The 16844-nt window shown below is 34.2% G+C and overlaps 1 protein-coding gene across 1 annotated transcript in view; it reads right to left on the bottom strand.

Annotated features, from left to right (window-relative positions):
- The window catches only part of myo5b (myosin VB), a 72622-nt gene extending 56697 nt beyond the window's left edge, over positions 1-15925 (bottom strand). Inside the window, exon 1 of the mRNA XM_073823991.1 lies at positions 15482-15925. Within this exon, the coding sequence (XP_073680092.1) occupies positions 15482-15508 (27 nt within the window). The 5' untranslated portion in view covers positions 15509-15925. The remainder of the gene's footprint in view (positions 1-15481) is intronic.
- Positions 15926-16844: the final 919 nt, after the last annotated feature.

Genomic DNA, 16844 nt, shown 5'->3' with positions numbered 1-16844 from the left:
GAATGCTACAGCTAAATGCGCCTACTGTACCTGAAAAAAATAAAGAACTGTTTGTTTTGTTTATTTTATATTGTTATTAAGATCAATGATTTTTTTCTTCGCCTACTTTAGCCTAAATGTCTGCCATTGTTTTTTTTATTTTATATTTTGTTACCTCGTAAGGAATTGTTTTAAAAATAGGGAAATAGTGTGGCTGTACCACTCAGACAACTTGCAAAATAGTAAAACCAATATGACAAAGAATTGTGATAAAATACTGAATCATTATGTTCCTGAAAAAAATGATGATATGGATCAGGGTAAATGTTACTTATTTTGCCTTCTGGAAGACATTTAAGTATATTCTGTAGCTTCTGAAAGGCAGTACTAAATGAAATATGATATTGTATGTACACATCTTCATTCTGTTCAAAAGTTTTCACCCCTGCTCTTAATATAAACAATATTTCTGAAGCATCAGTGAGCGTTTGAACCTTCTGTAATAGTTGCATAAGAGTCCCTCAGCTGTCCTCAGTGTGAAAAGATGGATCTCAAAATCATACAGTCATTGTTGAAAAGGGTTCAGATACTGTACATAAAAGTGTTGAAAAACAATATAATTTGTGGGACCTGCAAGAATTTTTCTGAAGAACAATGGGCAGTGTAACTGTTCAGGGCAAACAAGGGACTCATGAACTATTACTAAACAAAAAAACTGGATCATTCAGTTAACAACACAGTATTAAGAATCAAGAGTGTGTAAACTTTTGAACGGGGTCATTTTTATTCAACTATTATTTAATTCAACTATTTTTTCTCTTGTGGATGTAAATGTCTTTTATGTGAAATATCTTTTTTTAGGTCAGCACTGAATAAACAACATGCATTTTGTAAAATGATGAACATTTAGCAGATTCTGCAAGGTGTATGTAAACTTTTGACAACTTTTTCGCCTACCCCTACCTGGAAACTACATTTGACTAAACCAATATGCTTGACACAAAGAATAATGACTTCAAACTGATGGATTTTACCGGAGCATTCTATAATCGCAGATAAAGATCAAAACTGACCTGTTTTAACTGTCATATGAAAAAAGTTCACTAAAAAAAGCCTGAAAACCTGCCCATTCGAGAATATTCAAAACACACACCATAGACATTTCAGGAACTGAAAGCACAAGGAATCTGGGAGAGGTGTGATAAGCAAATGTACCTTCCACCATGAAGGCTTGCATCACCTCTGACAATTACTGGAGCTACAGACTGAAGTAAACTCTTTTGGGAAACTCTCCTGATTTAACACTATTTGCATATTTAAAGGGACAGTTCATCTTAAAAGTGAACATTTTCCCTCATAGTTCAAACTTTTAACATTTTATAACATTTTTGATATTTTGTTAATGTTTCAAAGAAATTTCATTTCATTTATTCAACACAACTAACTTGAATAGCGATAGGTTTCCATGCTTAAAAACAAAAAACTTGTGTGCCATTTACCAAATTGTAAAAGTCATTCAATAGATATATGTGAAAAATAACCAGAAATTTATGTTTTTGACTAAAAATCTTGTCTCGACAGCTGTTGTCAACATTCACTTTCATTCTATGGAAAAGAGCAGCTTGGACATTCTTCAGTATAACTTGATTTGTGTTCCACAAAACGCAGACAAAAAGTCATACAGGCTTGGAACGAAATGAGGACTGAATAAACGGTTCATTTCAGGGTGAACTATTCTACATACATTAGAGGAACTCCACAGATGGGCGTGTGTACAGAAAGCGAAATGAATGAACTGAAATTTGATGCTCTGACCTCATTAGTTTCTGAGTTACCCTAATATAGAGGTGTTTCAGTAGAGTAGGCCATATGCAAATGGTGCTGCGCAAGACCATCCGCTTATTTGGCTTGTAAATCATTCTCTGATGACAAAACATGGGAGTCTATCATGACAGCCTCAGTGGAAGATTGTGACGGGAGACCTGGGTGTTTTTCTACATTGTCAAGGAAGTAACAACAGTTACAGAGTTGTCCTTACTGTACAGTGAATCTTGTAAACAAAGTATTATTTGTATCAGCTCACTAGCCTATTCTACCCAAGGGAACCGCATTACAGAAGTGTTTTATTTGGGTTAATTAACATATTCAAATTTACAGTAATGACATGTGACACAAACATATTTGTTTAAATAGATGTGAGGGTTTAAAGAAATCCACTTTATGGAGACGCTGGAAAAAGCAAATGGTATGTGGTACAATCACATGACCTAATTCTATATTTATGAACATTATGAATGAACAAATGCCTCATTACCAATACAATGACAACATAAAGAACCACACTATAGGTTCAGGAGGGGTGAAGCCCAACAAAACAATCAAGTCTATTTAGTTCTACATCTATTTTTGGTTGGGGAGAAACACTGGCCCCCTTTCATACACAAATAATAAATTGACACTAATTAATATCACTTTGTGCTCCAGTGCTGAGCATGTTCTATTTTAAAAAGCACACAGACACAAAAGACAAACCCCATCAAAACACACCCATCGTGTGCAATCAATACTGACTATAATATTTCTGTCACTTGTTGTGGAAGAATTTAGTTCAAGGGAAAGAATACATGATTTAGGGTTGTGCCGATAGATGATAGCATCATGTATCGATGATAGTCAGAGCTATCGCCTGTGGCTGATACCTTTGATTATTAGGGGTTCAAGCCTATCATTGTTCAAACCCTAATGTAATAGAATGGCCAAGAATCAGCAATCTTCATGTAAAACTGATCGTGCAGACTAAACCGTAAGTCATAGAGACTTGAAACTTGGAGGGATAGTAGTACTCACACCGCCTACAACGTCACCAAGGCTCGCCCCAATCGGCCTGACGGGGGCACCACGGCAATCAAAAGTGCGAAATCGCTCATAACTCCTAAACCATCAGTTGCAGGCTCAAGTGTCTTATGTCTTTGGCGCACGCTGAACAAAACGCATGCATTGAAAAACCTACTTTTGAAAATTAGTCCTAGGTTTAAGCCCAATCAGATCCAAACCAGTGTAGAAAGATTCTCTGGAGAATGAATATCAATAATTATCAAAAATAAATACATTTGACTCACTCTCACAAAGGGACGCTAAAACGTTCAAAAAGGACAGGGGCGCTTTTAGTAAAATGCCTATAATTCATGAACAGAATGGGATTTTTACACCAAACTTGGAACACTTATGTAAGAGCTCAATCTGAGATCACAGGACAAAAGTTGCAGAGCTTGGCCCCTTGGTGGCAGTATAAAAGGGAAAAACTATAAAAATGGCTATATCTATGCACCATTTGTCCTATTAACATGTAAATCGCTGTGCATGGTCTTTGTCCAAAGTGGCACAAGTGTCTATAAGACCATTTAAGTATCTCAAACCAACATTGCTGCCATTAACCGATGAAGTTTGAGCACCTATTAGACAAGATTAATAGAGGCCGATTTGGGGGAGATATCGCATTTTTCAAGGATGTAATCGATTGTACACTGTGCGTTTTTTCACACATACACACAATATTCATATTATATGATAGTACTCCTCATTCCAAATTGTTTGTTTAATGAACAAGAAGATACAAACTAGTCCTAGGTTTTGAAAAAAAAAACACTGCAGTACAATTTTCTGGACTCTCTGGGTCAATATTTATCAAAAATGTTTAAATTTACCCTTTGGGAAGCCTAAAGGAAAACTCAAAACATCATAAAACTTGTTTAGAATCAGCTGTTGCATGTGCTCACCAAGCATGCAAGGTTTTAAGGAGATCGGACCACTGCTGGCGCTATAACAGTCGTAAACGTAAAAAAAAACCAAACATAATATTTCTATGGTAAATTACCATTTAAATGTCCATGTTTTACAGTGTTGTGCAATATAACCAATCACACACAGTTCCTTTGAGTTTATGAATGCACTTGATGACTGAATTCTGCTTTCTCATGAATTCTCTTATCATAAACAACAAAGTGCAGATGTATTAATGACTTATCCATCATAGAGTGTAGATATCTTCACTGATTTATAACAGTAGTGTTTTTAAAGTGCATTAACTCACACTAGACTGAAGTCAGTGATGATGTTCTTTGATAATGTAAATGTTTTCTTCTCATTTTCTGTAGCTGCTATTTGAATAACTCAGGAAATGTAAGCATTAGAATTAGTAACTTTAAATATTTCTATTAAATTGTTATCATTTTAAAACGAAATGTTTTATGACATGACATCCTTATGCTACATGACTAAAAAGATACATGTAGTTAATAGATTATACTAACTTTAGGCTGCTTGTTGGTTCACTCTCAGGCTATGAATCTAAGCAAGTAAATAATTAAATAAATTAGCATGATAATATCATTATCAGTATCGGCGATCTCACTGGCTGAGGATAGGTCGATATGACTATGGAGCATATCACCCAATACTAGAATGAGTGGCAGATTATGGACGATTAGAGATAAGATTAGAGATTAGAGATAAGATTAAAGTTTTGACAGCTTGTAGCGACTACATCATCCCATGATTATGACATCATAAAAACACTGGATTTTCAAATGACATTAGTGATGTTTTATTACATACTGTCATATAAGATCCCTTGTATATATGCTTCGCACATAATACTCTCCAACAATGCATTAATGCAATTGCAACAAACCTCTTAAGTCAGGTTGAGGAATGTTTTATTTTTAAATGAAAAGTACTGACACAAAATAGTTTAATCCAAATAAAACAATATTCATTTAGCAACATGCTAACACTATTTCTTTTATCAACTGGGAGCATCTCTTACACAACACACACTGTTAACGGATTAGCTCACTTCAATAAAAATTCCTGATAATTTACTCAACCCCATGTCATCCAAGATGTTCAGGTCTTTCTTTCATCAGTCGAAAAGAAATTAAGGTTTTTAAGGAAAACATTCCCGAATTTTTCGCCATATAGTGGACCAGCCAAGGATCATTTATCATGGGGGTAGGTAAATTATCAAGAAATGTATATTTTTGAAGTAAACTAACCCTTTACTGGTGTCTTGAGTCAGGAGCACTTCATCCTTACGTTACTGTTAGGATGCCCCAAGTAGTTAGTTATTGTGAATGGTTATGATGAATGATGCTTATCAGACCAATTATGTAATTTATATGATTTAAAAGTAGAATTATTACACTAATAAGCTTTTATGAAGTACTATTTAAAGGGCTTAATCAAAACTGGTTCCTCAGAGAAATGCTGAATTCACTGAGCAACTTGCTTATCAACTATTTCAAGTGAGTCTGGAAAAACTGGCACAGAAAATTAGTGCATTGGAGTGACAGGAATTCTTAAGAATGTATGAGATGGTAAAGTATCAGGAACAAGTTCTAAGTGAAAAGAGGAGATTTATGGGTCTCTCACACTTGTAATTCTTTGTAAAGTATAGTTCAACCCAAAATCATTTACTCAAACCTGCATAACTTTCTGTATGCTGCATTGGCTTTTCATGTTTTCCAAAAATATTATTGTTTTAATCGCATCATCTCACAGAAGGATTTATTTCAAACACTCGACCGAAGTTATCAAGTGAGTTAGGAGTAAAAACATGTTATTAAATTTGGTATTTTTACATGCTTTCAGATGTAGCAGCATTTACTACATAAAACCATAGCTCACGGAGAAGCTACCCAAAAACGTGTCATTATCACAAAACGATAGCTTCGATTTCATTATCACGTGATTAAATCATCTGCGATAATGAATGCGATGTTGCATAGTGAACTACTGTTCTATGTTGTAAATGCTGCTACATCTGAAAGCATGTGTTGGAGATTTACTGCTGATTACAGAACCAGCTTTACTGACAAAATGCGCATGGCAATCGTCTTCGATTAATTGCGCAGCCCTAATTAAAAGGATGAAAAAATAAATAAATAAAAAAACCTACACTGTAAAAAGTTTTCACCAGATTCATCTTAAAAACCTAAGTTTAGCAGCTGCCTTAAAATTTTAAGTTAAATCAACTTAAAGGAACACTCCACTTTTTTTGGAAATAGGCTCATTCTCCAACTCCCCCTGAGTTAATAAGTTGAGTTTTACCGTTTTGAAATCCATTCAGCCGTTCTCCTGTTCTGGCGATATCACTTTTAGCATAGCTTAGCATAGATCATTGAATCCTATTAGACCAAGTTCAAAAATGACCAACGAGTTTCAATATTTGTCCTATTTAAAACTTGACTCTTCTGTAGTTATATCGCGTACTAAGACCAGTGGAAATGCAAAGCTTCAATTTTCTAGGCTGATAAGATTAGGAACTTTAGTTTGCTGCCGTAATAAGGCTGAAGCAGGAGCAGTAATACCACGCAGCACATGTGCAAATGCTAAACTAGCTGGGAACTCATTTCTTATAATACTCCGCCTGCTTCAGCCATATTACGGCAGCAAACTTCCTTGACTATTGCGCCAGAATGGAAGTGTAGTTCCTAATCTTATCAGCCTAGAAAATTGAAGCTTTGCATTTCCACTGGTCTTAGTACACGATATAACTACAGAAGAGTCAAGTTTTAAATACAACAAATATGGAAACTCGTTGGTCATTTTTGAACGCGATGCTATTGGTCTAATAGGATTCAATGATCTATGCTAAGCTATGCTAAAAGTGATATCGCCAGAACAGGAGAACGGCTGAATGGATTTCAAAACGGTAAAAATCAACGTATTAACTCGGGGGGAGTTGGCGAATGAGCCCATTTCCAAAAAAAGTGGAGTGTTCCTTTAAAACTACAAGTCATTTTAACTTATTACAAAAAATGAGTTGATTTAACTTGTGAGTTGAAATGACTTAAGTTGATTTAACTTAAAAGTTTAAGGCAGCTGCTAAACTTAAGTTAAGTTGAAACTGGTGAAAACTTTTTACAGTGTACTTTTGCAAACTAGTTCTAGGTTTTTCGCTCAAACTGGAAAAAAACACTGCAATACAATCTCTAGACTCTCTAGGTCATTAATTATGAAAATGTTGAAATTTAACCTTTAGGAAACCTAAAGGAAAACTCAAAACTTGATCAAACCTGGTGAGCACATGCGACAGGTGAATCTAAACAAGCATGCAAAGTTTTAGCACTATAACCAGTCATAAACAAACATAATATAATATAAACATAATATTTCCAGGGTAAATTATCATATAAATTCATTATTGCATTGGCTTTTCAATTTCCAAAAAATGTATTGGTTTATTCTAATTATGAAACAATGGTTGCAATATATCTCAATTTATATTATATTATGGTTTTAAATTATAATTATAATAATGAAATGTGCTGTGTGCTTCATTCTAAAACATCCAGACTATGCAGTTAGGCTATATTATAAAATTGCAGCCTTTAATTTGTTAATTACATTAAGCTATGTCATCATGATTATTGAACAGCAGCATTTCTTTATTATTTTAACGTTTAGATTCTATATAATAAATTATTAGCATCAACCCACAAACCCCCTGCAGTTCTCCTGCAAAACCCCTTCGGGCAACCCTATTCTAAATGATGATAGAAAAACATGAATGGCATGTCTGATGGAAGACAGCCTTGGGTGCCACATCTCAAAGACTTAACAACAACCGCAAAAACATGAGCAGATGAGGCAAATGACATTGCATCATCTTTCATGCAGTGGCATTTTGGGATGTCTAATAGAGACAACAGTCTTGCTTTGAATCTTTCTATTGTTAACCTTCATTCTGGATTCCTCACAAATATTCAGAACACAAACTGAAGTATCATGCATGACAAAGCTTAAATGGAAAAATCAATCACCTGAAACAGGTATGATCTTTGAACCATATAAGCTGATACTGCATGAAGAAGCAGTGACGGAATCTCTAATAAAAGCCATTAAGGGAAACCATTAACCAGACTATAAACTCTCTTTGCAGTCTTTAGCATGCATGCCATTCCACACCTCACCCACCCTGTCATCATATAACCCTGACTGCTTTGCTAATTGTTCCAATGCATTTCCTGCCACCATAATGAGATGGAACTTCTCATCAGACGGCAGAGACACAGAGTCGATACGATCAGCTAGAAGTTTGTCAGGGTTACTTACAAGTGGGGAGCCTGGCTACAAGAATGACAGTCACACAGGACTCACCTCAGCAGAAGTGGTGTGTGTGTGTGTGTGTGTGTGTGTGTGTGTGTGCGCTATATTGACACAAATAAGCAGTCAAACAATTAACTGTCTGTGAAAAAGTGTGAGGCCTCTGAGTCTGAGCTCTCAGTGTGGTGATCTGTAAAGCTTGAAGGACACTGTAATGAAGGCCAAAGATAAAGAGTGGAAAAGCTGATGTGCTTGAAGTAAGCTGATGGGAACTTAGGGTGAAACCTGTATGACTGGTTTTGCACGGTTTCTTTTGGCTGCGTAACAAAGAGGCCTGCATCCACGTCAGCTGTGTAACTCAGCTGCGAGTTTTTGCAGCAGCTCTGAAGATTTGATTTTGGTTAAAAAGAGAACTCAAAAGAAACAATGAATAGTAATAGAAAACTGTAAAATTGAGTCTGAAAATTGTGGTTAAGCAATCTATTTGTGCTTAAATATTCAATGCGCATTGTTAACCAGAGTTACCTGTTTGTCTAAACAATGGAGGGGCAGAAAGATAAGCAGTGTTTGGTAAACCTGTTTGGAAACAACTTATGGCACACAATTGGACCAGTGGCATGCAAACATGAAAACAACATATTTCACCTTTAAAAGGAGAAGTTCACTTCCAGAATGAAAATGTTCTGATTATTAACACACCCCATGTCAACCAAGATGTTCATGTCTTTCTTTCTTCAGTCGCAAAGAAAACATTCCAGGACTTCAATGGTCGCCAATGGGTTGAAGGTCCAAATTGCAGTTTCAGTGCATCTTCAGTGGGCTCTAGATGATCCCAGCTAAGAAATGAGGGTCTTATCTAGCAAAACAAATTGGCATTTACTTAAAAAACATAATAAAATTATGTACTTTAACCACGTTGGAAAAGTCACACGTGGTTCGTTCTTCGGTTCAGAAAGGTAGGGTAAAGCAAAAAAAAAAAAATCCTCATTTTCTCTTCCAACTTCAAAATCATCTGACAGCGTAGTTTTACCTTTTTTTGTTAAGAGCGTTTGACTTTCACTGGGTCGGTACTTACATACTGCCTACATCATGCATGACCTTTCCATTGTGATTGCATAATGCTTGAAGTCGCAAGATGAGCGTTTGTCAAAATGAGGTTAAAAATGAAGGTGGGCAACAGGGCAAGTATTTCATATCATGATTTTTTTTTCAGAATTGTATCACGACTCTTTGTCATGTTGGTTTTACTATTTAGCAAGTTGTCAGAGCAGTACAGCCAAACTAATTTCTCCATTTTAAAACAAAAGCCTTACAAAGTAACACAATATAATATAAAAAGAATGGCATATGTTTAGGCCAAAGTAGGCGAAGATAAAATTCTTTGTCATTATTTTATCTTTGATATTAAAAAAAGAGAACAAAGACAGGCTACATGTTACAATTACACATAATATACAAATTAAACAAAGTGCTTTAATGTTCAGGTACAGTAGATGTATTCAGCAGTAGCATTTAAGAAATGAAATTAACTGATATAAAAATAAAACACTTTATACTGACTCTTATTAGAGCAATTGTATTAAAGTTCTTCAGTAAAGAGCAGTAAATGATTTTTCTTTGTGTTTAGTTTTTTTTAGCCTACCATCACCTAAAAATGACAATTCTGTCATCATTTACACACTCTCGAGATTTCTTTTAAACATAAAACTTATTTTGAAGACCGTGGGTAACCAAACAGTTGCTGGTCCCCAGTTACTTCCATAGTATTTTATTTATTTTTTCCCACTATCAAAGTCAGTAGGGACCAGCTACTGTTATCCACATTCTTCAAAAAAATCTTCTTCTGTGTTCAGCACAAGAAAAAAATTAATTAATTAGAGGTTTGGGACAATATGTGAATGAGATTTTTGGGTGAACGGTCTCTTTGTTTAGTTCTGTCACTTTAAGAGCTGCATGCATTTAATATACTGACACGCATCCGTTTTTCTCTCAACTGTTTACTTTCACTTTAGACAAAATCAACTGTGTTTATATGTTATCCTTGTGTGTTTTTGACAGGATTAGCGAATCAGACGCGAAAGATAACTTAGTCTAGTAATCAGACGCTGTTTGACAGGGTTTTAGCGGATAAGTGCAGTGTCCCGTGAGTAAATGTATGTCGTGTTGTTCAGTATATTGAGATGGAGGCACACTGTAGCACATTTCGCACACCCCTAGTAAAAAGTACATTTGTATTTTTCTTAGAAAATGGCCAATCGTTTTGCTAAATACGACCCTTATTTCTTGGCTGGGATTGTGCAGAGGCCTAAGAAGCTGCATTGAAACTGCGATTTGGACCTTCAACCCATTGGTCACCATTAAAGAAAATGGAGAGAAATCCTGGAATATTTTCCTCAAAAACCTTAATTTCTTTCATTCTGAAGAAAGAAAGACATAAACATCTTGTGCGTAAATGAGCAGGACATTTTCACTCTGGAAGTGACACTATTGTTCAAACATTCAGGACTGTAAGATTTCTTTGTTGTTGTTCCTTAAGCACCAAATCAGCATATTAAAATGATTTCTGAAGGATCATGTGACGCTGAAGACTGAAAAAAAAAAAAGTAATGTTATCATCTTGAAGAACTATTATGAAGACAAAAAAAACTTTGAAAAATTTTGCACTGATAAATTGTTTGCAATAAGAACCGCATTATAAACATGGTTCATTTGTGAATTCATGTTGACTTCAAAGACTGCTTGAATGGAAAGTTAACGATCTAAAAACTCACATTTATGAATAGTAATTAATACAACTGAACTATTCTTACATTCCTAGTGTATTTCTGCAAGGGAATAACTAATGTCAGGAATTCTCAGGTTTCACTGGATTCAGTAGACTTTCCCCTCAGGCGACAGGGTAAAAGGTTAGTACAAAGCTCTGTGTCTGCTAGCCACACCCTGATCACTGGAAGCACACTCACAAAAGCCCTGTAGGGAAAGATCAGGTGTTTCCTGGAGGACGCATCACACTTTTTTTTCCCTTTTCAACCTGTGATCTTTGTCCTGACCACTGTCCAGGAATAACTGGCCGATTGTCTGAATCACTGTGAAACCTGACACCAGTGTCTGACTGTGACGGATCAGGAAAGAGTGATGCTTTGTAGCAGGGGTTAACAGGTAAACTGCCCCGGGAGACTTCCGGTTAAATCAATGAAAGGTAACAGGAGAACAGGTGCACCAAATAAAAGTTTCATTGCACCCCTTTTTCTAATTCTGTATACGGACATCATAAAAAAATTGCATTGCCTTGCTGTAGCTCATGACCTGCAGCCAAGGTCATGAACTCAAATCCCAGGGAAAGAAAAACCTGAATGCAATGCAAGTTGCTATGGACAAAAGCATCTGCCAAATTATGAAGATATATTGCATTAGAACTGAGATATATATTGCATATTTACAGTTTTTTTTTTTTTTTTTACAGTTTTTAGGTTTACAACAAAATGTATATTATTATTATTCATATTCTCATTTATATTTATTTTCAGAAGTGCTGTTTACTATATTTTGCTATGAATATGCATTTAAATAAAATGATTTAATATTCTTCTTGTGTTCATATAGTTATTTTACAACGAAATTAATATAATTAATATTATATTCTGATTTATATTTATTGTAAACAAGTGCAGTTTTCTATGCATTGTAAAAATATGCATTTAAATAAATTATTGAATATTTTTCTTGTGTTCAAATAATAGTTTAACAACTAAATGAATATTGTTAATATTAATAATAATATTCTAAATTATATTAATTATTAAAATACTGTTTACTATTGTTATAAGTATGCATTTAAATAAAATTATATTATTAAATTATATTATTAATAGTATATTATATTAAATTATATTATTAATAATATTTTCATTTATATTCATTTTAAAAAGTGCTGTTTACTATATTTTGCTATGAACAATAACATGCATTTAAATAAAATGATTTAATATTCTTCTTGTGTTCATATAGTTATTTTACAACAAAATTAATATAATTATTATTAATATTCTCATTTATATTTATTATAATTATGCAATTTAGTATGTATTGTTATATATGTGCATTTAAATATATTTAATATTCTTCTTGTGTTCATTTAGTGATTTTTAAAACAAAATTAATAATTATTAATAATACTCCCATTTACATTCATTTTAAAAAGTGCTGTTTACTATATTTTGCTATGAACATGCATTTAAATAAAATGATTTAATATTCTTCTTGTGTTCATATAGTTATTTTACAACAAAATTAATATAATTAATATTCTGATTTATTTATTATAAAAATGCCATTGAATATTGAATGTATTGCTATAAATGTGCATTTAAATAAAATTTAATAAAATTATTAATTAAATTATTTAATTAAATTATTTAATTCATTTTGTTGTGAATTACATCAAGTAATTCACAACAAAATCATTACTCTTAATATTATTAATTTTAATATTCTGATTTATATTAATTATAAAAATGCTGTTTACTATGTATTGTTATAAATATGCATTTAAATAAAATTATTTAATTTATTTTGTATTCATTAAGTAATTCACAACAAAATGAATACTCTTAATATTATTATTAATAATAATATTTTCATTTATATTATACAAAACGCTGTTTACTACGTATTGTTAGAAATATGCATTTAAATATTGATTTTATTTATTTATTTATTTTTAAAATATGTATTCTACTTTACAACAACTATCTTTTTGGCTGAAATAATAGTTTGTTTAATAAAATAATTACCTCGATAAAAAAACAAAAAAAAAAACACAAAATTCCTAATATACTGAAAATTGTCAAAACCCTAATAAAATATCTCAATACTATTTTAATTTTATTTTCTTTTATCAATAGTTAAGTAATATCACCCAAACTTCTATGTAGTCTACTCATCCCTGGGTTAACCATATAACTATGAGCTGTGCTGATGGAGCCAGGGACGTTAAAACAAGAATTGGTTATAAAGCTCTTTAATGCTTCTCTCAGATTTCTCTACCCAGCACTCATAGAGACTCTTGTTTCTGCATCAGTTACCTTTGCAGAGGCATTATTCAAGCCATGAGTGAAGAGAGTGTGATCGCATATCTAGCCCAATGCTCCACTCCCACCGGACCTGCACACGGCTTGTTTACCTGCCCAAAGGCACCGAGAGACCTCAACAGTGACGTAACGAACGCTTTAATCAAGGAAATGCAGTGACGGGAACAGAAAACCATAAATTACACCAAAAAGAACAGAACAAAAATAGAAAGGGGTGTTTTTGTTGAAACAGCACAAGAGAAGACCACTCACAAGTGACTCTACTCAAGCCTAATTTCTCTTCTTGTCCATCCTAACAAATCTAGGTTGCGTTGAGGTCAACTCAACAAAGCCTCCCACTAAGGAGGGGGGTCGAAATTTCGGCAGGGGTGCATTGAGCCCCAAACTAATCCTCTTTGCAAGTGCAATATCCAAAGAAAGACACAAAGGTCCAACAACAGGCTACATGGTAACTTACACAATCACAGCAGAGAGTATCAAACAATACAATGCAATTTAAAACTATTTATAAAATCATCCAAAACTGATTATTAAGTTAGATTAGGAGATGAGAAAGAAGTTAAACAAGGAATGTGCCTGTGCCTGATTATCTATCCCCTCTTGAACCACTGGCCTACGCTGGAAAATGCCTGGCTGTCCATTCAATAGTATTTGTTCTCACTGTAATCGATGACACACAGGCAGGGTGGTTATGATGACATCACTGGTTTGGTCTTTTTATAATCGTTGAGATAACAGCACACCAGCTAATAATACAACCTGAAAGCTGAGGAATACTTTTAGGGCAAAATATCTGAACAATACAGAACACAAAGACCAAAATAAGGGACTGAACTGGTGTAACATGAATCCACCCTTATGGTGACTCTATGAGAACTGGGCTGGACTGAACAGCCCGTCCAGGCCTGAAGACTGGACAAAAAAAATATTCATTTTGCATACAAGCCTAAACAACTTGGAAAGACTGAGTCACCTGCAGCATTAGAATATGACTATAAATATGAGGCTATACCTAGGTCTTTCCTAATGTGTAAAATCATATTTACAACTAGCTTTTCCTCTGTGAAATAGAGTATCTCTATTAGAGTCAACAAAAAATAATACAAATAAATAAATATTAATTCATATTTGTCACCCTGGACCAAGATCATGTTTCATGAAGATGTAAATTTCCTACCGTAAACATTTCAAAACTTAATTTTTGATTAGTAATATATGCATTCCTAAGAACTTCATTTGGACAACTTTAAAGGCGGTTTTCGCGAGGCGAATATTTAGATTTTTTCCACCCTCAGATTACAGATTTTCAAATAGCTGTATCTCAGCCAAATATTATTCTATCTTAACAAACATACATCAATAGAAAAGCTTATTTATTCAGATACATATTTCAGTTTTGTGGTCCAGGGTCACATTTGCGGAATAACAAGGCATAGCTGCTGAATTTTTTCAGTCTTTTGTACCAATTTTACCTAATGAAATATTTTACAGGCAGACACCGTTAGAATAAAAAAAGGAGATTTGCTGAATGAATTTTTAAATTGTGGGAACCCTGAAAACAAGCTTAACGAGTCCAAAAAGCACAAAAAATACAGATTTAAATATCAAACGTGTCACATCCCAACAAATGTTACATAATATTGCCAAAGTCCTTAAAATAATACAGTAAATAAACATCCAATAAACAGTAATCATTGTTCATCTCCAGTATTGCTCATGTTGATTTTGACAGAAAGGCTACACCTAAAATGTAAACAAACGTCTTTCCTTTTGCAGCATATTTACAGAAACATGAACTACACTAAACACAGAGTCACTAAAGTCCTCAAAAGAGGAAGAGGTCATAAACACTGGCTGTATCTCCTAACCTAGTGTGCTGCCTACATAGGCGGCATTATTTGGCAAGAAAAACGCATTAGAACGCGCTTAAAGATGCTGTCTAGATAGGCAGCTCAAATGGTTGTCGAAACACCGCGAACACCGAAACTACCTACAGACCGAAACCAACAGAAACACACCTGTCCGCAATACTTCCCTGTGTTTTATAGGAAGTTAAAGGCAGTTAAGCAGAACTACAGGGCGTCAAATAGTTAATTATTACCTTTTGTGAGCGTTTGTTATGTTTTGAGTTAAATAAAAGATTTGAGGCTAGTCATCAAGCTAAATTAAACGAAGATTTAAGTCTGGTGAAGGCGTTTCGCGTCGTTCACACAGTAAATAAATGACATTATCGTCCACCTGTCACATATTATTAACTATTTATCTATCTATTTAATTGTGAAAAACAACTAATTTCAACAGCTCACCTTAGAGTAGAGTTCAGTCACAGACATGATCCCAAATACAGCAGCTCCCACCTAAACTAACGTTAGTTACATCAGCACACGTAAGGTTGAAATATCTCCGTTTGAACACAATGATATTCCCATCAAGTTGTATAATCCAGCTTTCCCGTGTCCTGTCACTACTCCATATCGTCCGGTAGTGCTGGTTTGTACTTTTGAACTCCCTCTGACGGCTAATGTTAGCGAGTTAGCCGCGCCTGATCACGGCAGGTGTCTGTCCCATAATTGAAGTTGAGTTGGACAAGCCCCTTTCATCTCCTCCTCCACATAAAAAATCAAGTTAAAATTATAGATGACCACGACTAATCACTGAGTTCTGATATTGACTAAAATGTACAGGTTAAATATGAGAAAAGTATGTCACTGTCAAAATGCAGGAGTGAAGTTGCTGCCCTCCCTTCTTCCCTTCTCCATGGACTCTATCAAGCTGACTGACATGACCGCAGTGGCTGAAGCTCATGGATCAATGGCACAATTCGGTGTGTCTACAGCGACACCCTTTGGGCAAATTACAGCACTGAACCAAAAATCACATGTTGACGGAAATGAGAAACGTCGTGGCTAATATTAAGTAAAGATTCGAAGACTGTCTGCTTTTTCTATTTAGAAAATTGTACGACGGCATTTTAAAGTGTTTGCTTTTGTAAAAGTGTGTTTACATTTAAATGAGTTCAGAACACCAAATGAGGAGAAATGCAAAGCTACAAACACTTGCCTCAGCTGTAAATGAGATGTAAATAAACGTATGTGTGAATGACAAATAATGATGTCGAAACTAAAAAATACCTTTTTAAAAAACTTGCAAAAAGTGATGGACTAAAGCGGTCCTCTTTAGTTTACTTGTCATATGACAACAAAATGTTTTTCTTATTAGCATTTTAATACAAACCAAAACGGCAAACAAGGGCACTTACTATAATAAATCCAATATATATTTTTTCTTGTTTTTATTTACTCTTCTGTGTTGCACTTCTGCTTTAGCTTGTCACAAGCTTAAACTGAAAACGTGGCATTATGTACCATGAATATTGATAGCTGAATTTAGGTCATGATCAATTGTTTGTGTTGGTCTCCTCATTTGTGAGTCACTTTGGATAAAAGCATTTGCTAATTGACTAGATGTAAATGTACATTTAAAATAGCTGCTGCTTTATTTTGTTTTTTAAGAAATAATAACATCAACTTTTTCCAAGAATTACATTTTCGTAGAGACTGCTTTTCTTTCTCTGGGGAGTTCTACCACTCATATTTGCCAAAAAATAACAAAAGTTAAAATTCGAAATAATTTTTAAATCCGAAATTGAAAACATAAAAACAAGCTCTT

The sequence above is a fragment of the Garra rufa genome, chromosome 19, assembly GCF_049309525.1.
Source record: "Garra rufa chromosome 19, GarRuf1.0, whole genome shotgun sequence".
Lineage (NCBI taxonomy): Eukaryota > Metazoa > Chordata > Actinopteri > Cypriniformes > Cyprinidae > Garra > Garra rufa.
The sequence above is the reverse complement of the archived record's forward strand: the minus strand, read 5'-3'. Positions and strand labels throughout refer to the sequence as shown.